This window comes from Pan troglodytes, chromosome 12 (assembly GCF_028858775.2).
Source record: "Pan troglodytes isolate AG18354 chromosome 12, NHGRI_mPanTro3-v2.0_pri, whole genome shotgun sequence".
NCBI classification, from domain to species: Eukaryota; Metazoa; Chordata; class Mammalia; order Primates; family Hominidae; genus Pan; species Pan troglodytes.
Genome location: NC_072410.2, coordinates 77148760 through 77173158, shown reverse-complemented (window position 1 = coordinate 77173158; position 24399 = coordinate 77148760). Strand labels below are relative to the sequence as shown.

General features: G+C 38.0%; 1 protein-coding gene across 4 annotated transcripts in view; it reads right to left on the bottom strand.

Annotated features, from left to right (window-relative positions):
- SRBD1 (S1 RNA binding domain 1) overlaps window positions 1-24399 on the bottom strand; it is a 222113-nt gene that overhangs the window by 146571 nt on the left and 51143 nt on the right. For all 4 annotated transcript variants that reach the window (XM_009442416.4, XM_024354336.3, XM_063789122.1 and 1 more), the window contains exons 11-14: window positions 17804-17911; window positions 15306-15463; window positions 11691-11781; window positions 10897-11004 (exon numbers count right to left, since the gene is read on the bottom strand). In XM_009442416.4, the coding sequence (XP_009440691.3) occupies window positions 10897-11004; window positions 11691-11781; window positions 15306-15463; window positions 17804-17911 (465 nt within the window). The remainder of the gene's footprint in view (window positions 1-10896; window positions 11005-11690; window positions 11782-15305; window positions 15464-17803; window positions 17912-24399) is intronic.

Sequence of the window (24399 nt, the reverse complement as noted above, 5' to 3'; positions counted from 1 at the left end):
AAGCAATGAGATTTCTTTTGTAACTCTCTTTACCCAAAGATAATCATTAAAAGACTTTTATGCTATACATGGGGGGAAGCAGGAAAAGGAGGGATTCAGTTCTTAAATTTTGGTCTTCCAGAACTATTTTTAACAGATCAGTAACTTCCCTCTTACACACATTCTTGGTTACTTACACTTCTTTCAGCTTTGTATATGTCCTTATAAAATCCACACCTGGCAGGGAGTATGCAGTCAATACATACAAATTAATTTACTTTTAGTTCCTCATCTTCTTCTGGTGGCAAAGCCCCTGGAAGTCAATGTGCTCTACTGAGAACACAACAGAATATTTGCATATTATATAATATAATTAAACATATAAGAGCTAAATCAGATACTAGTTACTAGTAGACACCAACAAATTAAGAAAAATATATAAATGTAAAATAAATTGTTCCAAACTTGGTTTGGCAAAGAAACTTTCTTGTATGAATGACATAATTCATACAAGAAAGGTTCCTTTCTTTTTTTTCTTCTAGGGGAAAAAAAACATACTTGATAGAATACTTAAGCAATTTTGTGACATACTCTAATAGGTAGAAGACTTGTTCTAGCAAACCAATCACCCAAACATTTTTATTTGTGTTTTTCTCTACTGGAATTAAGTTCTCTTTTCCATAAAATTTTGTTACAAAGAGTGCATCTCTGAATTGGCCTATTAAAAACCTTTTGCCTTGAAATAAGATTATAATAAAGTTTTACCATGTGTTAATAACTAAAGTATTTGTAAAGTTTTCTTTGACATGAGGAATTTTAATTGAGATTGGGAAAATTCTATCCATTAATTTAACTTTTTTCCAAGGAATATGGTAAGGATCATGGCTCATTATTTTACTGGAAGAGTACATTTGTCCAGCTTACATATCCCAATGTGTTCTGAGAACCATTCCTCTATTTACTTCCCTTCAGAGGATCTTTTGCAATTGTATAAGGTAGTCTGAATTTTATTTCTAAAAGCTTTCTAACTTCTCAGTAAAGACTCTTGTGGGCCAATCTTCTCTCTTAACTTTGCATTTTTAAAGGCTGAAAACTATAATTTCATAGAGCAATGTTCCTCAAACTTTTATGATCAACCCTAAGAAATACATCACAACCCAGTACACATACATACATGTAACCAAAACAAATATTCATGAGGCAATACTTAGCTTACTACATGAAATGCCCTCTATTTCCTATTCTTTTCTATTTAACTTTTTAAAAATGCTGGTTGAGACGCACTAAATGGACTTCACATTTCACCAATGGGTTACAAGTTACAATCTGAAAAACATAGGCTCATACGACACAGAAAAATGAGGATAAAGAGAACATGAATCTGGATAGTATGGATAAAGGAGGACACAAATTCATCACACTTTACTTCAGCACTGGAGTCTTCTTAAAATGTGTCTCATATACCAAGAATATCGGTTATACCTAAACTTATCTAAAAATTGTACTTCTTGTCACTATCGCCTTACCTTGTTTTTAATTCTTGATACAGAATTTTTCACCAACTGACATATATAAAAATACACACACTCCTATCTTTTTGTCTGTCTTCTCCATTGGAATGCAAACTTCAAGAGGGGTAGGGACTTTGCCTGTACTGCTTTCTTTCCCAGCACACAATACTGTGCCTGTCACATAGTCTTGGTTCTGAGGGATACTCTGCTGACTGGATGATCGAAACAGGAGTAATGGGATGTTTTTGTTCTAGCTAAAGCATCAAAGGCCTGTTTTGCCAACAATAGCAATCATTCATCTGTGTCCTATAAAATGGGTGTGTTTTGGGGGGAGGGACAAGAGTTAGACTTGAGAGAAAAAATTTCTTTGGGAAGATGATTGGGATGCTATGCCATTTTTCCTGCTCTCTCAACATTTCACATAGAAGAATATCTTATCCATCACATGCCAAGTGGAAGGCGCTTTACTGGGAACACTTCATGAGCTTCACATATGCTCCCAGAGTATGGAGTGCTAAACATGCCTTAGAAAAATGAAAAGGAAGAGCTACCTCTGAGGGCACAGAAAAGTACAAGAGGAAGGCAAGGATGAGTAAGAAAGAGAATAGGTGCAAGCCTAAGGTATGAGAGAGAGAGAAAATTTAAAAGGGAGACAGCTGTGCTAAGGATAAGCTGTTGATACCCATTGGAGAGCAGGCAAGGAGGTATGAGCCAAATGGGCCTGCAGGAAGAAGTGTATGGTAGGCTTTCAACAGATTCTGTCCAAGAGGACTGAGCAGCGAAGTAACGCAGATGAGAATGGCTGGTCTGAAGCCCAGGGCGAGAGAAGGAAAGCCATAACCAGTCAACCAAAGAAGATATCAACTACATCACAGCTTCCTTGCAAGGGAAATCTCAGAAAACAAAAATAGAAAAATTCTTCATAACACCCCATGAAAGGAAGCATCAGCAATTGTATTTGGGCCACCCAGAAGGCCTTACCCCAGAATGCAACTGGTCCTACTTCCTAAGACCATGCTCTTTTTTCCCATGCTACTCCACTCTGAGGACTAAACTTAGAGGGATCAGAAAATTCAGCTAGTGAGTTAGGGAAAATAAGAATAACAAAGAGGAAAAGAGAGAGGACACTAACTACATATCCCGATAAACTAACCTGCAAATCCCGATAGTGAAGTAGCATCTTCCGGAGTGAAAGAGGCCTGACATTTAATTGAACTTATCTCAAGTTTGGATCTCTGATTATTGCACTACAGAAGATATTTCAACTGCTGAAATGAGACTATGCTAATAACTAAGAGGGACTGAAAAGGCTATGAGACCTGTCCATTATTTCAGCCAGGAATGAACATGAGTTCATCCAAACATGAGTTGAATAAAGAGAGGAGGTAGTAAAGAAAAAGTTGTTCTCTTCTTGTACCTTACTGAGTCTATCTCATTCAATCTGACATTTATAGGTGATAAATATTTGTTGAATAAATGAATGCATAAGTAAAATAACTACAAGAAAATATATAAAAACATTAATATGATTCTCTCAGTAATGACAGTACCAATAATTTTTATTTTCCTCTGGGTATTTTTCTGGACTTCTCAAGATCTCCCTCTTAAGCATCCTTTAAAAAAAAAGAATATTAAATTGCCAGAGAATGAAGGCTATATCATGTACATGTTTCCACAGGCATAGATATCCTGAGGAAAGAGCTAAAAGAAACAAGTAATTCTTAACTCAAAAGTGTAAATTTAGATGATTGAAAAGATCATTATCTATTTTTTTTTTTATGGTCTTACTTTGGTGTCGGAAAATAGCAAATTTTACATTTAAAGAAAATTTAAAATACAAAACCAATATGAGAAATTAGCTACCTGGATTCATCTTTTACTGAAAACAACTAATACACCTATCTTCTTAAAGAGATCTATGAGTTGGCAAGAAAGAAATTTTTTTGCTAAAAAAAAAAAATGAAGTATATGTGGGAACCTTGATTTCTGAAGCTGACTTTCAGCTGAGGGCATCTGCTGAACCAAGTGCATTTTATTTTCAAGTTTCATGGCCTCACAGAGCTTCACAGAACCAGAAGAATAAAATAGAAAACCCAGGATCCACCTAAGATATAGATGTTAACAAAAGATCCCCCACCTACTTTCACATATGTAAAGCTAGGACTCCAGAGTTAGGTTAAACCCTCAGTGTAAGAATAAAACAGAACTATAACTCACTATACTCTACCCCCAGGAGATCACAATGAAAATGGACTATCTCAAACTCAGTCACGGGCTGATGTAGGGGGGAACTACTGATGAGAATATGGAACTATAAGCCATCTGTCTGGTCTGCAGCCTAAATTCACACTACCTGGGTGGTCAGAAAAAAACTCAAGCCGAGAATTTAATTTAAGTGATCCCAAACTGGTAGTATCTAAGGGAGTGTAGCAGAAGCAAATGCAAATCCTCTTTGAAGCAACTTACCATCAGTCCAGGCCTAAATGAATTCCCACAAAGTTCCACCAAAATAAAAAGCTTACCTTAAAAACTGAACAAAAAAGGAAAGAAAGCATCACAAAGCAGAACCAGCAATTACAGCATATAGCAGAAATAAAATTACAAGGATTCTAGAATTATTACACAGATTGTAAAATGCAAGATTTAACATGGTTTAAAAAAAGACAGGCTTGAAAATATAGCCAGGAAAAAAGTGATAGAATCATCAAGCAGATTTGAAAAACACAGAACTTCTCGATGAAAAATAAAACTGAAATTAAAAATTGAATGGGCCAGGCATGGTGGCTCACGCCTGTAACCCCAGCACTTTGGGAGGCCATGGCAGGCGGATCATGAGGTCAGGAGTTCAAGACCAGCCTGACCAACACAGTGAAACCCTGTCTCTACTAAAAATACAAAAATTAGCTGGGCATGGTGGCAGGCGCCTGTAATCCCAGCTACTCAGGAGGCTGAGGCAGGAGAATCACTTGAACCCAGGAGGCAGAGGCTGCAGTGAGCTGAGATTGTGCTGCTGCACTCCAGCCTGGGCAACAGAGAGAGAGTCTGTCTTAAAAAAAAAAAAAAAATTAAATGAGTGGATGTCAATTCTCCAAAAATTAAATTACAGACTTAATGAGTTAAAATTATAAAACTTCTAGTACAAAACAGAAGAAAATCACAGTAACCTTGATTTTGCCAAAATTTCCGAAATAGAAAACAAAAAGCAAAAACTATACCAAAAAATTGATAAATTGGACTTTCTCAAAACTAAAATTTTTGCCATTCAAAAGATCCTGTTTAAAAAAAAGTGAAAAGTCACAGACTGGGAAAAAATGTTTATGAAACATATACCTGACAAAGGGCTTGATTCAGAATAAATAAAAATACTCTTATTCAATAATTACAACAATCCATTTTTTTAAATGCAAAGATTTGAACAGATACCTCACTAAAGAAGATACATGGATGGCAAATAAGCAAATGAAGATGCTCATGATCATTAATCACTAGGAAAATGCAGATTAAAACCACAATGAGATATCACTACATATCCACTAGGGCAGCTAAATTTAAAAGGCTGACCATACCAAGCACTGACCATAACTTCATAATTCCATTGAGGATACAGAGAAACTAGTGTTACGGAATCCTTAGGGTGTCACTTTTCCAGCCAGACACCTCTGTGGCCAGTGGTGCCTTTGTCCGAGTTTTGCTCAGGCCCCCTGGGCTCGTTCCACTCACTCAAGCTGGCAGGCTGTGCTTGGCTGGTGCTACTGGCCCAGATCTCACCCTGCCAAGGGCGAGCCAGGCGTAGTGCGGTGAGCGGTGTGTGAGTGAGCACAGGGTCCGGCCACTGGGCAGAGCTAGGCGTGCCAGCTGTGGCAGGGCAGGTGGTGCCATGCAAGGCTGTGGCTGGACCAGATATATCACATGCAACTACCACTGCAGACACCCACATCTGGACGAGGGGAACACAGTGGTTCCTGGAAGGTGGGAGATGCCAGGAACCACAGAGTCCCAAAGAGGGTGCCATAAGCCCTGGCTTAGGGAGCACCTAGATCTGGGCTCCCCAAAGGGCTGCAGCTCTTTTCTCCTTCTCAAGGTCTGCAGCATGGCAGGCAGGAGGGCATGTTTCAGCCCTGTTTGTGTTACAGCTGTTTCAGATCCACCATTTGGTGGAACCAGAGTTCTTGTCCCATGTCCAAGAAGAATGAGGTATGTGGACAACTGGAGGGTGAGCAAGGCAGAGAGGAACTTCAGTGAGTGACAGAACAGCTCTCAGAAGACCCAAAGTGGGCAGCTCCTTTCCACAGGCAGGTTGTCCCAATGAGTGTCTAGCTCTCAGCAGAGAGGAGACCCACAGTGGGTAGCCCCTTTCTGCAGGCAGGTTATCCCAATGAGTGTCCAGCTCTCAGTGGAGAGGAGATGGGCAGTGGGTAGCCCCATTCTGCAGACAGGTCTCCTGACAAGTGTCCAGCTCTCAGCAGAGAGCAGACCCAAAGTGGGTGGCTCCTTCCCATAGCTGGTAGTCCCAACATTTGTGTCAGTCTGGCTGAGTCCAGGGTTTTTATGGGCTCAGAAGGGAGGAAATGCATGCTGATTGGTCCATGGGCAGCCAAGGGCAGGTCTGGAAAAAGTACCATAAGTTCACACTCCCAGCCACAGACTCCACCCAGAACTGGCAACCTGGCCTCCAGACTTCACGTAGGCCCTGGCTTGGAGGTGGGGGTTTCACTGAGACCTGCCCCTTGCTGCCCAGGAATGTCTGCCTCCCACCATCAGCATGCATCCATGGTACATGGGCTGTTTGTGCCAGGGGACACCTGTAGGCCTGTGTCAAGCTGCCCTTAGCCATCACCCCACCCCAGCCTCACTCCTGTGTTGGTTGGTGCCCAAAATCCTGAACAGGCTGAGGCAGCAGGGGCTGGTGTCAGCACTGCCCCGAGTGCAGGCACACCTGTCCAGGTCGCAACAGTGCCTAGGCTCGGCCACAACTTTGCTCTGTTCTGGAGCGGGTGCTGGGAGCAGGGAGAGGCCAGGGAGGTGGAGCAGGTACTTCCGAGCCTGCAGGGGAAGGGGCATCACAGGCCCCTGAGAGTGCAGGGATGCCCAGGTCCAGAGCTGCAGCTGGGCAGCTGCAACTGCGCCCAGGAGCATGGGGCTCCTCTGCCCCACTAACCTGGTAGGAGGTGGGGCTCCCATCACCTGTGGAGCATGCAAATCAAGCCACAACTCCCCTGCTGCAGCCAGTGTCTTCCCAGCAGCTGCTCCAGATGGGCTGCCACTGCCACCACTAGAATTCTGATACATTGTTGGTGGGAAAGTAAGATGGTACAACCATCTTGGGAAAAAGCTTGACAGTTTCTTAAGTTAAACATATACCGTATACCATATACTACACAACACAGACTTTCCACACCTAGCTATTTACCTAAGAGAAATGACAGCATATATCCATACAGACTTGTAAATGAATGCTCATGCTGCTTTATTGGTAGTAGCAAAAAACTAGCAACAACTCGAATATCCATCAACAGGTGACTGAATAAACTAATCGTGATACAGCCAAACAATGAATACTGTTCAGTAATAAAAAGAACCACTGGTTTCTGCAGCAACAAGGATGAAATCTCAAAATAATCATGCTCCATGAAAGAAGCCAATAAAAGATTATACACTGTATGATTTCATTATGTATAAATCTAAAAAACACAAACTAATGTATAACTACAAAAGCAAAATGAGTGCCTACCATATGTCAAAATATTGAAAACTGCAAACCATTCTAGCATATACTTTAAACAAATGACCCATAAAACTGTAGAATTTTTCACGAACATTTTCAACTTTGATTTTTTCATGAACATTTCAACTTCAACTATCACAATTCAGTATGTGATAACTGAGACTTAGCATGGTTACATTCTGCAACTTAACTCCAGTTTAACTTTTTGCTCCTTTGGTAATTAGAATTTGCAGCTTTGGATGACTTGCCCCATAATATGTGTAAGTATCATGATTCGTAAGGTATTTTAAGGGTAGGGAGAGAAATGAATGAGAGAAAAGACAGATGAATGGGTCAGGTTTCCTGGGGTTTATGAATTAGGATATATATCATGGCGTTTGTTAACCTATGGCAGCATGTCAAGGCAAAGATATGCTGGTAGATATGGCTGGAAAAGGTTTTTCAGGATGAGTGGCTGACAAGATTATAGATTAACCTATCAGATTATCTGTTCAGAAGGTATTCAAAATGGCTGCCAGAGAAAGACTGGAGATTTCAATTTCAACGTAACTTCAAAGTGTAAGATGAGAAAACATGGTTTTCTCAAACAGGCACTTTGAATTGGCAAAATGATAATAAAATGAAATTAAACAGCTGATTTTTCTAAAGCACTTGCTATAAATTCCAATTAGATATCTGCATCATTTAAAAACTTCAAAAGCACATATTAGCAAACAAATGCAAAAAGTATATTAAAAGACTAATACAGTGTAAGTAGAGTTAAATCAGAACTGCAAAAATGGTTCAACTGTAGAAAATAGCTACCATAATTAACCACACGGGTAGATTTTAAAACCCAAATAATTATAGCAGAAAGGAGAAAACAGACTATAGGAGAAAGACTACCATCCAAAGCAAGTCTTAAATTGCAACAAAATGGGGCTCTTCTGAAAGAAAATTCCTAATAGAGACTATATTCATAAAAGTGCAAAGAAGGCACCAAAGATCCTGGCTAATACGGTGAAAACCCATCTCTACTAAAAACTATAAAAAAATTAGCCAGGCATGGTGGCGGGCACCTGTAGTCCCAGCTACTCGGGAGGCTGAGGCAGGAGAATGGCGTGAACCTGGGAGGTGGAGCTTGCAATGAACCAAGATCGCGCCACTGCACTCCCGCCTGGGTAACAAAGCAAGACTCCGGCTCAAAAAAAAAGAAAAAAAAAATTTATATTAATGGGGTCTCCCTAAACTCAAAGATTAGCCCACACTTAACATATTTACTACAAATAGCCTTAAAAATAGGAGATACATAACACATTCCATTTTAAATCTTCACAGTGGTCAATGGTGCTAACAGGTAAGTAACATTTCCACAGATGAAGATGCTAAAGCTAAAAGAGGATTAAAACTATATGGCTAATCAGAGGCACTAGTTGGCAGGCCTGAACCTAGGTCGTCTCTATAGCCCACATACTTCACTTCATACCACAGCACCTATGGTGAGGCTCAACTAAAATGGCATCTAATTCATATCCATTAATAAGACTGAACATACCACAATACATAGATTTATTTTACACAAGTACGATAGACATTATTACTATCCAAAATGATAGATTTTACTATCATCCCTATTGCATCAAGGTGAAAATAAACTTTATGTAAGTTTATTAATTTGCATAAGAAAATACTGCATCTAATTTCACAGCACTTTCAAAGACATATAATTTATATTTATAATAAAAGTACGTATATAAACAAATACAAACACACTCATAAAAAAACATATTGTTTATTAAAGCCTTAGTGTTTTGTTTTAATTTATGTTATCTCACTTTTAATACTGTTAAAAAACCTGTAAGGTACGTATTCTTTTCCCCATTTTAAAAATGAAGGAAAGTGAAGCTAAGAAAGGCTAAGTAACTCTTCAAAACCTACATAACTAGTAAACGATTAAAACAAAAGATGAGGCCGGGCACGGTGGCTCATGCCTGTAATCGCAGCACTTTGGGAGGCTGAGGCAGGCGGATCACGAGGTTAAGAGATCAAGATCATCCTGGCTAACACGGTGAAACTCCATCTCTACTAAAAATACAAAAAATTAGCTGGGTGTGGTGGCGGGTGCCTGCAGTTCCAGCTACTCGGGAGGCTGAGGCAGGAGAGTGGCATGAACCTGGGACACAGAGCTTGCAGTGAGCCAAGATTGCGCCACTGCACTCCAGCCTGGGTGACAGAGCGAGACTCTGTCTCAATTTAAAAAAACAAAAAAAAAAAAAACAAAAAAAAAAGATGAACCCAGATTTGTCTGACCCCACAGTTCATCCTTTCCTTTCTAATAGTACATACTGCCTAAAGTTCAATAAAGGGATATTCTATAAGCAAATGAAGAAAAAACTGAAGACATCTTCACTACTTAATATTTTTTATGATTTGAAAGTTGTACTTATAACCACTACAAATGTATGCAAGATATTTACATGAAATTAATGTGAACAAGTTAAAAAAAAATCAGAGAAGGTACCTGAAATAAACTGAACCAGCTACATCGGTGCTTGTATTAGTTTCTCAAAAGGACTGGCTGCACGTTTGCAGTTCCCAGAATAGGGAAGATCCACCGTATTTCCCAGGCCAACTTAAATTACAACAAGAGAAAGAGGGAAAAATTCTGCAGTGGATGTTTCAATCTGTTTCCTTCTTGAATCATGATCCCATGGCACCTATCGGTTTGTTCCTCACCTTCTCTTACTCCCCTTGTTACCCTGAGTTTGTTTTTCTGACTGACTCTGACTACACTCTTGGCACTCTTGACTATAATAACTGCCTGGCCTTTACCTTTTGGCCTACCTACACAAATCCTAGAATTCTTCCTGTGTTAGGTTTTACTTTCTGTTACTTTGTTGATCCTGTCAGTCACCTGCTCATCAGTCAACCATTCTTTTAGTTATTAGTTTTCTCACTAGCAGTGGGAGATAGCTCTTGATCACTTTCTGTTAAATATCAGCCATTATAACTACTCTCTCTCCTAGAATTAAATCCTTTAGGACTTAATATTCTACTATAGTTTGGAAAAGGAAGACATGACTATTGAGATCCAAAGAGGAAGTAGGGAAACAATGGTGAAAGAAAGCAGAACTACTACAAATGCAGGGGCAAGACTAGAGAAATTGGGTCTTTCTAATCCAAAGCTATTCACAAGTTATCGGTATGCCTATATGAAATAAAAGTTTGTGACCAAGGGATAAATGAGGAAAGAATACTGGAAATACTTTTAAATTCATAATACTTACCTTGGCTCTCAGTTCTGAAGGGTAATGATTCATAGGCTTCAAAGCTTTGGGAGAAGAAGGCTAAGTTATTCGCAGTCTACTAGCTGCTAGCCTGGTACATCATTCTACTTATTATTCAATAGTTAAATAGAACCCTCACACAATGTATAGCCTAGAAAATCCAATGAAACTGAGCCCTAACGTGCTGCTTCTGTAAGAGGTTTCTGGACTCTGTCCTGCTGTAATCATTCCTGTCTCAAATTTCTCCAAGAGTCAGACACTTTACATTATCCTGCAAAGTTCTCATGAACACCAAGAGGTGGTCTGGAGGACAAAGAAGATGTACATCTTAAAAAGAGAAGGGAGGATTCATCACAAAAGGAACTTTAAAGTTCCCATGCTTCTCCAAGAAAAGAGACATATGTAATAGCCTTACCAGTAAACAACATCCAGTGGTGCAAAATAATTCTTCATTATCAGGTCAGCAAAGTAAGCTTCTGTTTCCCTGCAGGCAGTTCCATTTCCAATCACTACTGTGCTGCAGCTTCAAGGCAGAAACAGAATGACAAACTGAATTTCAAGGCATGCTTTCAAAACAGCTGGAGAAAATGTACAGAATGCACAAATACTATTATATGATTCTCTTATTCCCTCATATATACAAGCAACCTGTCCACTGTTGAATAAGGAAAACACAGACTTATATGGAATAAAAGACACTGCCCTGCATTTGGTATAGGAGGCAGCAGAGAAGTATTTTACTGTCACACTATCTCAAAAAAGTCAGCTTTCTTCCCATCGAGAAGGAACCAAAATCAGAGATAAGTAAGTCAACTCTGGATCATTCTAAGCCATCTAAGCCACAATAAAGATATTATGATTAAATTATATAATATATTGTCAATTTCTGAAACTTCTAACTATAACCACATCTATTCCTCAGATGGAAAGAAGGCAGGGAGAGAGGGAGAAAATTGGAACAGAAGAATGAACTGCTCACATCTGCCCATATTACCTCCTTTATTTGTAACGGTGGCAAAGGAAGGGAGCAGCGTTTCTCAAGTCTCCACATGCAGAGTTCTCCAGCAATTTGCCCCAGAACTGTTTTATATGGTTTCTTGTCTCTCACAAAGGCACCTCCCTTAATCCCTCCCTCCAAATTAGGGGCTTCAAAGGTATCTCTGGTTGACTGAGCCACTGATATATTCAAAAGATTACTTATTTTCATACTTGAAATTCAGCAAAAGTGTCTTTATTTTCGCCGCCTCTCGGAAGCCTTGTCCACAATGCAAGTAAACCACATCAGTATGAAGTATCTGACCTTTAAAAAATGAAAAGAATAAGCCATTTTATAAGAAATTACAAAGTGAAACACATGAATGATTTTGTTAAGCAAGTTGTAACGGAAAAGGAGACTGGCTTGTTTTTTATAATGAAGTCTGAACTATTCATATTCACTATATCAGATTCTTCCTAACCTCTCTGAAGTATTGCTCCTTCCAATTTCACAGGATTCTGTTTGCTACACAAAACTACTATTAATTGGAGAATATGCTAGGATACCTAAAAGAAAAACGGTTTTCACTAACATCTAACATCAATAGTAGTAAAAGCAAACACTAACTGAATTGTTAGTATATGTCAGACACTGTTGTGAGACTATCCTATTTCTTTTTTTCTGGTTGTAGATACATGACTTTATTTACCTTGTGCATATTTAAGACTTAGAAGCTTTTCTATATTGCATTATAAAGAAAAATATTTTTTATTGAAAATATTTATAACAATTAAATTTAAAATAATTAAAATTATTTTGATTAAAAGTATTTTTTAAAATTTGAAGATAACTACCTAAAGAATAAAACTGAGCTAAGAGACTAACTTACAAGTTAGGAAAAGAACAGCAAAATAACCCAAAGAAAGCAGAAGGTAGAAAATGTTGAAGTTAAAAGCAAAAATTAACAGAAAAAAATGCAACAGAAAAGATTAACAAAGTGTAGTTACAAATCACTTAAGAGAAAAACATACTTTTAGCAATACCAATCAAGTAAAAGAAAGGATAGAACATACAAATACAGGAATTATATTAGGAATAAAAAGAAGATATAACTAGAGATTGAACACAGGTTTAAAAGATATCTACCATTATAAACAACTTTATATTAAATTATGAAAACAGATAATTAGAAATATCTTACCAAAACAGCTTAAGAATATAGATGTGTTTGTGACATTTTTAAAACAATTATCCTATAAGCAATATAATAACTGAAAACTGATCTAACAACACACCCAAAAGAAAGTATCATAACCAAGTTCCATTAATCTAAGGAAAGTGTGACTTGACATTTTAAAAAATTCTAGTAATATAATTAATCACAGCAACATAGTAAAGGACAAAAGCCACATGATATATGAACAGATGCAAAAAAAAAAAAACACTGATAAAATATATTTCCCACTGGCTGTAAAATGAACAGCATAAAAAGACAACTAGGATAACAAAACCAAAAAGTCACGACTATATCTAGAACATAGATAAAATATCCCCACAAACCCCCACCCCCCAAAAAAGCGGGTGGGAACAATGTACTGACAAGACACCTATGCATCAGCATCTGCATGGAAGGAAGCAGAAAGAAACAGTGGAATATGTGATGGAACTGAGAACAGGAGAATCCCAAAAATGTCAAAGGCTACTTCCCTGGAAATCTCAACAGTCAGTTTGAGAACAGGAGCTGAAACTGAGAGAGATTCAGCACAAAGGGGGTCCAGTACTTCTGAAAGGATTGGAAAACACTGATCCCTATGAACTCTTGAAACTAACTAGTAAAAGATACCTTTAAAGACAAAAATTCCACACTGAGGAGAAACAATTGGTAATCACATTCAAACTGAGCAAAGTAAAGATAGTAACAGCAAAGGAAAAAGAAAGCCCAGATAAAATAAAGGAAAGCAACAGAGAAGCAGATTCCAGAAACTATAAACTATCTCTCAATCCACACAGAGTTTTTTTTTTTTTAATGATTTGGAAAAAACAGAAGAGAAAGTTCTAGAGATATACAGTGAGAACAACTTGCCTGACCCAGCTTCTACTAAAAGTTCAAACTAACGTATGTAAAACTAAACAAAAGAAATGCATGATAGTCAAATTCTATATAGAATGATTATTTTTTTAAGCAAAAAAATTTTTAAAAGACTAATATAATGTCCTTACAGAAAGATGTGCCTAATGTATGAGAACAAGCTTCTTAAAAAGAAACATTACAGAAAATAAGAGTAATGTTAATTCTGGCTCATGCTGGTAATCCCAGCACTTTGGAAGGCCAAGGCAGGCACATAGCTTGAGCTCAGGATTTCAAGACCAGCCTGGGCAACATGACGAAACTCCGCCTCTACTAAAAATACAAAAAAAAAAAAAAAAAAAAAAAAAAAAAGGCAGGCGTGGTGGTGCGTGCCTATGGTCCCACCTACTCGGGAGGCTGAGGTGGGAGGATAGTTTGAGCACAGGAAGCGGAGGCTGCAGTGAGCTGAGATCACGCCACTGTGCTCCAGCCTGGGTAAAAGAGCAAGAACCTGACTCAGTAAAAATTAAATAAATAAAAGAATAACATAAGTCAAAATTAGAAAATCTCAGAAATTAGATGAGATAAACTGGGAATGAATTCGAGATGAAAGAAAAAATTATTTCAGAAATGAAAATCTAAACTTAAAAAATTAAAATAGTAAAGGCTAATAGAAAATAAAACAAGAAGTTAAAAGATCAAAAACATTAGAAATGAAGTTCATAGGGAGCTATAACCCTATTTTTCAAAGTATCAAATGGAAATTCTAAAACTGAAAAACCAATCACTTGAACTCAGTAGATGGTTTTAGTAACAAATTAGACATAGCAGGATAGAGGATTAATTAACTTAGATGATCAACAGAAAATAAACAAAAAGGAGAGAAGAAACTGAAAGGTATAATATGTATGTAATTGGAGTTCCAGAAAGAGATGCTAGAAGCTCCACAAACCCTAAGTGGAATTCATGCAGAAAAGAAAAGACAAGAAAACCCATACATACACACCCACTGAAGCACATCATAAGAAAACTGAAAAACACAAAGAGAAAATCTTAGCAGCCAGAGGAAAAGGACATATTACCTTCAAAGGAACAATAACAAATAAGAACAGTTTGGCTGACTTCTCAACAAAAATTATAGTAGCCAAAAAAAAAAAAAAAAGAATGACATCTTTAAAGTACTGAAAGTAACTGCCAATCTTGAATTCTACACCAAGAAAAAAATATTCTTCAAAAATGAAGGCAAAACAGAGATGTTTTCAGACAAACTAAAACTAAGACAATGTGTCTCATTAAAAGTAATAGCATAGAGTTCTTCAGGCAGAAAGAAAATGATCTCAAATGGAAGCACGGAAATGCAAAAGAAATGAAGAATATCAGTGTAAATGTAAGTAAACAGGAAAAAAAAATTGAGCAAAAAAATAAAAATGTCTTTTGGTATTTAAAATATAAGCAGAATTAAAATGCATCATATATAAATGCATCACAATAATAGAATCTGATGGGGAATTAATAGAGTTCAAGTCCGAGCCTAACTAATCCTCAATATCTCTACTGAGACATAGGAAGCATATAAATGATAGTTGTATACTGAGGAGTTTGATCAACAAATGAGAGAAAAATGAAGTTTGATTATCTGGTTCCCAACACCCCTGTATGTGAGAAAACCACTTTTTAAGCCTTTAAAATTAACATTATTTCCAAATCCTCATGAAATGTATGAAGTGAAACTTATAACCAACCAAACAACTTTTACATGGAAAATTGCAAGACAACTTACTAGTAGGAGAAATTATAGCTAATTTGCAACCATGTTTATAACCAGGATCCACTCCCATTAAGGTGCGCCCTGGAACAGGGCTTGTTAAAAGGAGCTGACGAAGGTTCCGTCCAAACATCATTACTGATTCCTTCTCTGCATCTGATGTTAGTTTGGCTCTTTAGAAATAGATGAAAAGAAAAAATTTTTCATTCACCCAAATTTTCTTTCCAGAAAAGGAGCAGAATTCATTTTGTACAATTATTTCTCAAAGGATAATTTATTATAACAATATAACTTAAGAGAAAAATATACAAAAATTATATTGAGTCTATTTTCACTAGTCACAGTAATATGATACCACAAGCAATTCTGAAGCAAGTCTTGTAAGTTTATCATACCTACATTACCTCTCTATCTGCTCTCTACTGTATATAAAACCCATATTTATAAATATGTGTATATGTGAGAAAGACAGAGAGTGTACGCACATTTGAATGTCACATGGGATGCAAACAAAAGTAGGCACAGTGGGCAGGGAGAAAATATCCCGGACAATGGAAACAGCATATGTAAAGGCTCATGGCTCATCATAGAAACAGCAAGTAATTTCGTATGCTAAAGTAAAAAGAAACAGCGAGACAGAAGTAGAGGCAAGAAAAAAACAGATCACAAAGGGTCATGCATGTTCTTCTCAAGAGCTTGGATTCTATCCTGGAGACAAACAAGATCAGCTGAAAGAAGTACACAAGCATGAAATTGTGAGATGAGAATTTTGAAAGGGTGATTTGTAATATGCATTGGAAAAGACAAGACAGAAGACCAAGATCATCTATGACGCTAGTTCAGTAATCCAGACAAAAAATGATGATGTCCTGAATTAAGACAGTCACCACGGAGATAAAGGGGAGGAAAAATTCAAGTTATAATAAAAGATGGCAAAATAGATAGCACTTTGTAACTGACAATGTAGAACTGATGACAGAGATAGATGTGAAAAATGACACATGGATGAATGATCATGACAGTCACGGGAATAAGATATGCAGAAGTAGGCTATGCATAGTATACAGTCAACCAAATTAAGTGACTGCAAAATAAAATGGTCTAAAAAACAAACCAAGTGGGAGTGTCCTCCTCTTTAATTGCTATTCAGGTTAAGTATTCCTATCAGGAGGCGTATCTGTAGATAATACCTGCAAACTAACTTATAAACTGAAATAAGTTATATTATTTTAACCATGGGCATTTTAGAAAAAGAAAGAGAAAGTACTCTTGCTTATCTACTGCTAATGGAATTCAGAAACAGTTTATACATTAAATGATCCCACATCAAACTGTTTACATTAAACCTTAATGAAATTATTCCACATGCAGTGAAGCTACTCAAATCAAAAATATATGCAAGAAATGTCAAAAGTGCCACTAGACATAAGCAACATGAGAAAACAATAAAAAGAAAAACATACAAAAAGAAATTGAAATTTTAAATAACATAATTTTTTCCTTCAGGAAGAACCAAATTCCTAATTTTTAAAGTGTATGCCCTAGCTCTCAAAAGCAAGCGATGTTAGACAGCTTGAAATGAAATACAATTCTAAAAGGAACAATATTTTTAGGCTACATCTAGGCTAAAATGGATGTAACAAGAGATTAAATGACTTTGGTAAAAAGAAATTGGACAACAGGACTATGTGTCTTTTTTAATAGTACCTGCTCACTCCCTGCTCTGAACCCATCTTAAGTCAATGGTCAAGTCCAGCAAAAGAGAAACAAGCCCTACATAGGCTGCTAAAAATTCTAGAGAAGTTGAAGAGATGGCTACAAAACTACAGTTTTCAAGTAGCCCTTGCTGAAACCTACAAATAAATGAGAATGAAGATAATCTATAATATTTTGGAAGGAATGAATTAGGGAATGTCTAGTTTCTAAAGATTGGGTGCAAAAACAAGGGTTACAGAGAAGCAAGAGAGAGGAGTTTTGCCTCCCTACATTTCTTTTCTTTCCATCTTCTGTCCTGAAAACAATTCTGCACCTCACCTCTTTTGCAGTTTTCATCTATATTACTTAGTCCTTCTATTAGTCCGTTCACATTGCCATTTTAATAATCTCCTAATATTTATCATTGCTGATAATTTTTCATCCAAATAACTCCCACTTGGAGTTAAAAACAAAGTAATTGATTCATCATGTACCCTACTGATTTCCTTAAGCTTTCTTTGGCTCTCTTACCTCTAAAAACTGCCTCCAGCTGCAAGACTAGTATTGCAGGATTTCAAGGGGTACACATTAAGTGGTCAAGATTTGAAAAACATATCATAATTAAGAACTATTTTTATGATCTATGCATGTGAATGCATCTACAGATTGAAATCAAGCCTTAACTTTAACACTTTGTGATGCTGACTAAATTCTTTCGATAGGTTAATCAATCAACAAACATTAGCTACACACTGTAATGGTACTAGTATCATATAACAATAATCAGTACACAAAATTAAACAAGACAAGATATATACCTGAATTCTCTACAGAGAAGAGGATAAATAAGGCGTTTAAAGGAATCATTCAGTGAATTATATAAGATCTTCATTAACTCTGGCCTTGCAAAGCTACGTGGTCTCCACCTGCAAAACAGAAAAGCCCACACTAAAACTGATGCAACAATAAATAAGGCCATAAAAAGGCTCCCAGAAAGAAGGGAGGTGGAATACAGAAGGGGGGAAAACCTTTATTGAAGCCAAAGTAACATAATCTGCGAGGAAAGGCTGTGGTATCTGAAAATTATTACTATGACATCTGGAGTTTTTATTTTAAAAATCCTAGTAACTATCTATGGTCAGATATAAAACAAGGAAAAAATTTCCTCTTCAGTAAAGGGTCTCCAAAGCATTATTAATAATGGCCAAAATCTTAAGATACAAGAAAGTCACCAAAAAATTATTACACCACTGCTACAGACTGAATTGTGTCCCTCCCCAAATCCATACCTTGAAGATGGGGCCTTTGGGGGATAATCAGGTTTAGATGAAGTCATAAGGGTGGGGCTCTCATGATGGAATCAGTGCCCTGATAAGAAGAGATAACAGAGGGCTTGCTCTTTCTCTCTCTTTCTCAACCATGTGAGGACACAGCAAGAATGCAGCTGTCTACGAGCCGAGGGCAGCCCTCACCAGAAAATGAATCAGCTGGCATTTTGATCTTGGACTTCTCAGCCTCCAGAACTATGAGAAAATAAATTTCTCCTGTTGAAGCCACATAGTCTGTGGTATTTTGTTATGTTAGTCCAAGTTAAGACAGCCACTGTATCCTTTTTTTCCCCCTTTCTTTATCTCTTTCTGAGAGTTAAAGTAGACTGAGCAAAGCAGAAACTCTGTTTCAACCCTTGCCTCTTGCCATTTCTGAGAACTTACTCTATTGCTCAGGCCACAATGCTCTACCAGGCAGCATCTGCATATGTAATGAGGACTATAAATGCCACAGAACCAATTGTTAATGAACAGTGGGGAAAGAATAGAAGAGAAAAGCACAAGCTAAAAGGACAAATGTAGCCTCACTGAAACGGTCCCTATAAACCTTATAAAATTAATCAGGAAAGAAGGGAGGGCTAGAAATGAAAATAAACCAAGCTGGCAGCACATTCAGCATTAATCATGAGGTCAGCTCACTCTCTGACCTGCTTCCTCATAGTTGTTTGGTGCCTACTGTCCTAGAATCACACAGACCCTGTTACTAGATTATAGCTCCCCTTAACTGCTCTATAGGTAACAACCTGAACATTATGAAATGTTAAGTTTTCCATTTGAATACTCTTTCAGGTCCTGTGTACCAACAAAACTACTGACATCAGCTAGTATGAAAGACTCCCACCAAGAAGCTGACTCACCAAAGAGTACAGTTTCCATATGCTGATGATTTTATCCCCCTTACCCCAACCAATCAAAGACCACAAATTTCCAGCTCCTTTCCTTCCACGATCCCCTTAAAAATCCTAGCCCAGGCTGGGCACAGTAACTCACATCTGTAATCCCAGAGTATGGCCTTCCAGAGGCCAAAGTGGGAGGATCACTTGGAGTTCAAGACTAGTCTGGGCAACATAGCCAGACCTTGTCTCTACAAAAAATAAAAATTTAGCTGGATGTGTTGGTGTGTGCCTGTAGTCCCCGCTACTTACAAGGCTGAAGCAGGAGGATCACTTGAGCCCAGGAGGTTGAAGCTGTAGTAAGCCATGATGCACCACTGCACTACAGCTAAGCAACAGAGACCCTTTCTTAAAAACAAAAACAAAACAAACAAAAAAAACCCAGCCCAGAATTTTTTGGAAAAATGGATTTCAAGGCCTCCTCCCATCTCTTCACTCAGTGCCCTGCAATCATTAAACACCTTTTTTTTTTTTTTTTGAGACGGAGTCCTGCTCTGTCGCCCAGGCTGGAGTGCAGTGGCGCCATCTCGGCCCACTGCAACCTCCAGCTCCTGGGTTCATGCCATTCTCCTGCCTCAGCCTCCTGAGTAGCTGGGACTACAGGCGCCACCATACCCGGCTAATTTTTGGTTTTTGTATTTTTAGTACAGATGGGGTTTCCCTGTATTAGCCAGGATGGTCTCGATCTCCTGACCTCGTGATCTGCCCATGTCAGCCTCCCAAAGTGCTGGGATTGCAGGCGTGAGCTACCTCGCCAGGCCCATTAAACTCTTTTCTCTGCTACAAACCCTGCTGTCTTGGTGTATTAGTCTGTTACTGCACAGTGGGCATATAAACCTGTTGGTCCTATGATACTATCCATTCTGTGTTTTCATCCATCTACAGCATCTCTGCCCTTGCCCTCTTGAATGAAAACCATTAACAAAATATTAATTAATATTACCTTAAGGGTACTCTCATCCCCTTTACTTATCTTAGGCTAGGAAATGAACTACATTTCACTGAACAAACATTTAAGCACTTACAATGTTTTATTCCAAAGATTACATAATAGCAACTAACTGAATCTCTTCCATAGAAAGTGTCATACAGTTTTTAAATTTTAGTGGAAGTGCTTTTAGGCAGGATATACATCCTTCCTTCCACCTAAATCCCTGCTGCTCCCTACTGTAACATTTGCCTGAAGGAATTAGGGATACAGAGGAGTAGGATTTCTCTACTCCATTGAAAAAAGGCATGAATTCAACAAACACACCTTTTTTCAATGAAACAAATATCTAAACAAATGTACGGCACAATAAATGTAAAAACAGAAATAAATGTTAAAGATATGAAGAGCTCAAAAGCAGAAGTGACAGCAAACAGCAGTATAATATACTAGTTAAAAGTATGATCTGTTCTGCTCTATGCTCTATTACTTTTTTTTTTTTTTTTTTTTTTTTTGAGACAGAGTCTCATCTCATTCTGTCACCCAGGCTGGAGTGCAGAGGCACAATCTTGGCTCATTGCAACCTCCACCTCCCAGGTTCAAGCCATTCTCCTGCCTCAGCCTCCCGAGTAGCTGGGACTACAGACGTGCGCCATCCCGCCCAGCTAATTTTTGTATTTTTAGTAGAGACAGGTTTTCACCACTTTGTTCAGGCCAGTCTCGAACTGCTGACCTCAAGTGATCTACCTGCTTTGGCCTCCCAAAGTGCTGGGATTATAGGCGTGACCCACCATGTCTGGCCTTGCTCTATGTTCATGGTGGATTTACTTAAGTATATCTGTGCTACTATTTCTTCATCAGTAAAATGGGAGTAATAGTCTACTTCATTGAATTGTTGTGAGTTAACATAAGCAAGGGACTTATAATGGTGCCTAATACATTCTATGTAAGTTTTTGCTGCTGCTGCTGCTGCTGTTATTATTATTAATTTGGGGAATCCAATGTCAAGAAAGACTTCCCAAAAGAAACATCTGAGATAGGTTTTTTTAATGAATTGTAGTTTACCAAGCAAGACAAAAGAATAAGGGCATTCTGGGAAGAAATTATAGCATATGTAAAAGCTTAGAGGCATGAAAAAGCACGGTAAATTGAAGTAACTATAAGGTTAGCGCTTCTAGGAAATAAAGTGGCAAGATCAACAGGAGGAAAGATGAGGGTAGAAAATGTGGCAGTGGCTGGATCATAAAGGGTCTTATACACAAAGCTATGGAGCTTGACGAGGTAGGAGAGAGAACATAGTCCTGAATCATGCAACAATATGCTAGACAGATAGTCCTTAGAGGTAGGAAGACCCTAACAGAGTGATTTGTTTTAATGTATGTATCTGATTTGTCTCCTAAGGTGTTTCCCTTTAAGCCACTGCTTGCAGGAAAAAGCCAGAAATCTTAAATATCACCTACCCATACCCTCTCAAACCCCCAGTAGTCTTCTTCAAGTCTCAAGATCCTCCCTTGGCTTGGACTGCTCTCCTCCCCTTCCTGGAACAGAGAGCTATGGGTCTATTTAATACTTGAGGATGCCTCAATTATGCCCATTCAGTTGAACTTTAGACCACTAGACCCAGCCCTGAAAGAGAACGGCTACATTCATTTCCTACATTATAGAAACTCGTTTTTGCTCCTTACACCAAAACAATTCCTGCCCTTCACCGGCTTCCTGGGATTTATTGAAGGCACTTAGCATACTAAGGGACCTGAAATAGTATAGTAAATTCACAAACCCTGTTGCTTAAATCTTTAAACTTAAAGAAAATATGATGGGTTTGCCTTACAGGAAGTCATCTCAAAACTTGATTCTTCCTCTAATTCAACAGTTAAATACATCTGAATAAAACTAAGTAGGACTCACTTAAACCAAATATACATTGCAAAACACATGCTATGTATGTTGCATACAATGAAGCACAAAACTGAGGTGAGGGATCACAGACTCCTCCAAAGAAATATTCTCCACTTTGGCAAAGAAATATGCTCTCCCAACTTCATATATATAAGATAAAGACAGGCTCTCTCCACTGGGCTTTCTTTTTTCCACATTTAAAAGAGAGACAGTTTCCCTTAAATCTACTACATGAAAAACAGCAGCACAATTTTAGGGAGAATAAAAATTAACTTATCAAGTCAAAGACACAAAAATCTGCAAACTCAAAAGACAAGTTCTGAAGCCAGGTGTGGTGGTGCATGCCTGCAGTCCCAGCTAATTTGAAGGCTGAGGCAGAAGGATTGTTTAAATCCAGGAGTTTGAGACCAGCCTGAGCAACATAGCGAGATAATGTCTCTAAAAAGAAGTTTTCTTAATTTTTTAAAAAAAATTTCCTTAGATGCATTTTTATTTAGAGAGCAAATGCAGAAACTTAAATTACTGAGGTTCTCACACACACAGCAACTATTTCAGCATCTAAAAAGCTTAGAAATCCTCTTCATACTTATCTTGTACTAGTAACATACAATTCCAAATGAGGAATTGTTCATTTGCTGAATTTGGACCTAAATATTAGTTTTAATACTAATACATTAGCTTTAAATTATTCCTTGTTATGCTAATTAACTTATGTAATGACAAGATTGCCATTTAAATCACTATTTGCCCTATTACATAGTTCTTAATATATTTATAGTGTGATAGTAACTATATCATCCACCTTATTGTTCAAGCCACACAATTTTTTTTTTTTTTTTTTTTTTGAGATGGAGTTTCACTCTTGTCACCCAGGCTGGAGTGCAATGGCGCAATCTCGGCTCACTGCAACCTCTACCTCCTGGGTTCAAGCAATTCTCCTGCCTCAGCCTCCCAAGTAGCTGGGGTTACACGCATGCACCACCATGCCTGGTTAATTTTTGTATTTTGTGTAGAGACAGGGTTTCGCCATGTTGGTCAGGTTGGTCTCAAAGTCTTGAACTCCTGATCTCAGGTGATCCTCTCACCTCGGTCTCCCAAAGTGCTGGGATTACAGGCGTGAGCCACCACGCCCAGCCGCCACACAAATTTTATGCTTCACTTCACCTCTCCCTAACCAATCCACCCACCATTTAATCAGATACCTTGTCCTGCCCCTGTCTACCTCCTAAATATTGCCCAAATCTATCTACTTATTCCCTATTGCTACCACCCTAGTCTAAGCTACCATAATCTCTTGTCCCATATCTACTCTTGATTCCTTCCAAATAATTATCTACACTGTGGCCTGAGTGATCTTAAAATGCAATCTGATCATCACACTCCTGTATTTAAAATCTTTATTGGCTTCCCACCATCCTTAAAAGAAAAAAATCTTTAGCATACCTGAAAGCTATGTATGATCTAACCTGTGTCAACATCTCAATCTTCATTCCATGTCACTTCTCTTCCTTCTCCTTCTATCTCCAACCTACCTAGCTGTCAAGTCCACACTACTCAGGGCTCTGTTACAAGCACTTTTCTTCTTCTTACTACACTTTTCCTTCATAATCTCAACATACTCGTAATGATTTTCCCAGTGTTGTTCTCATTAAACTACGCTGTCATCACGGATAAGCAGTATATCTGTCTAATTTACAGGTGAATCTCCAAAATCTAGCACATAACTTGAATGGATGAGTACATACAGAAGAGGGTGGAAGAAATAGGGAAAAAGAGAGTAAAAAAAGGAACTAGAAGATTCATCAAGTAAGCATTTCTAGTCATTCACATGTGCTTAAAGGAAAAAAAAAATTCTTTTGAGAATAATTTTTTAGGTCCTAGAAAAGTGTTTCAGCTCTTGGAATTATCTAAATGAAGAAAAAGTTTCAGGCCGGGCATGGTGGTTCATGCCTGGGGTGGTTCATCCCAGTACTTTGGGAGGCGGAAGTTGGTGGATCACTTGAGTTCAGGAGTTTGAGAACAGCCTGGGAAATATGGCAAAACCCCTGTCTCTACAAGAAAGAAAAATTTAGCTGGGTGTGGTGGTGCGCACCTGTAGTCCCAGCTACTCAGGAGGCTCAGGTGAGAGGACAGCTTGAAACTGGGAAGTCAAGGCTGCACTGAGCCAAGATCATGCCACTGCACTCCAGCATGAGTGACAGATTGAGACCCTGTCTCAAAAAAGAAAAGAAAAAAAAGAAAAAGAAAAACTTCCAAACCTGACTGAAAATTATATTACTATGCCATAATGATGTAACATGTTACATTGTAGGCTAAATAATATTACAAATTTTTCAATTGGAGAACTAAATAAAATATAAATAAGC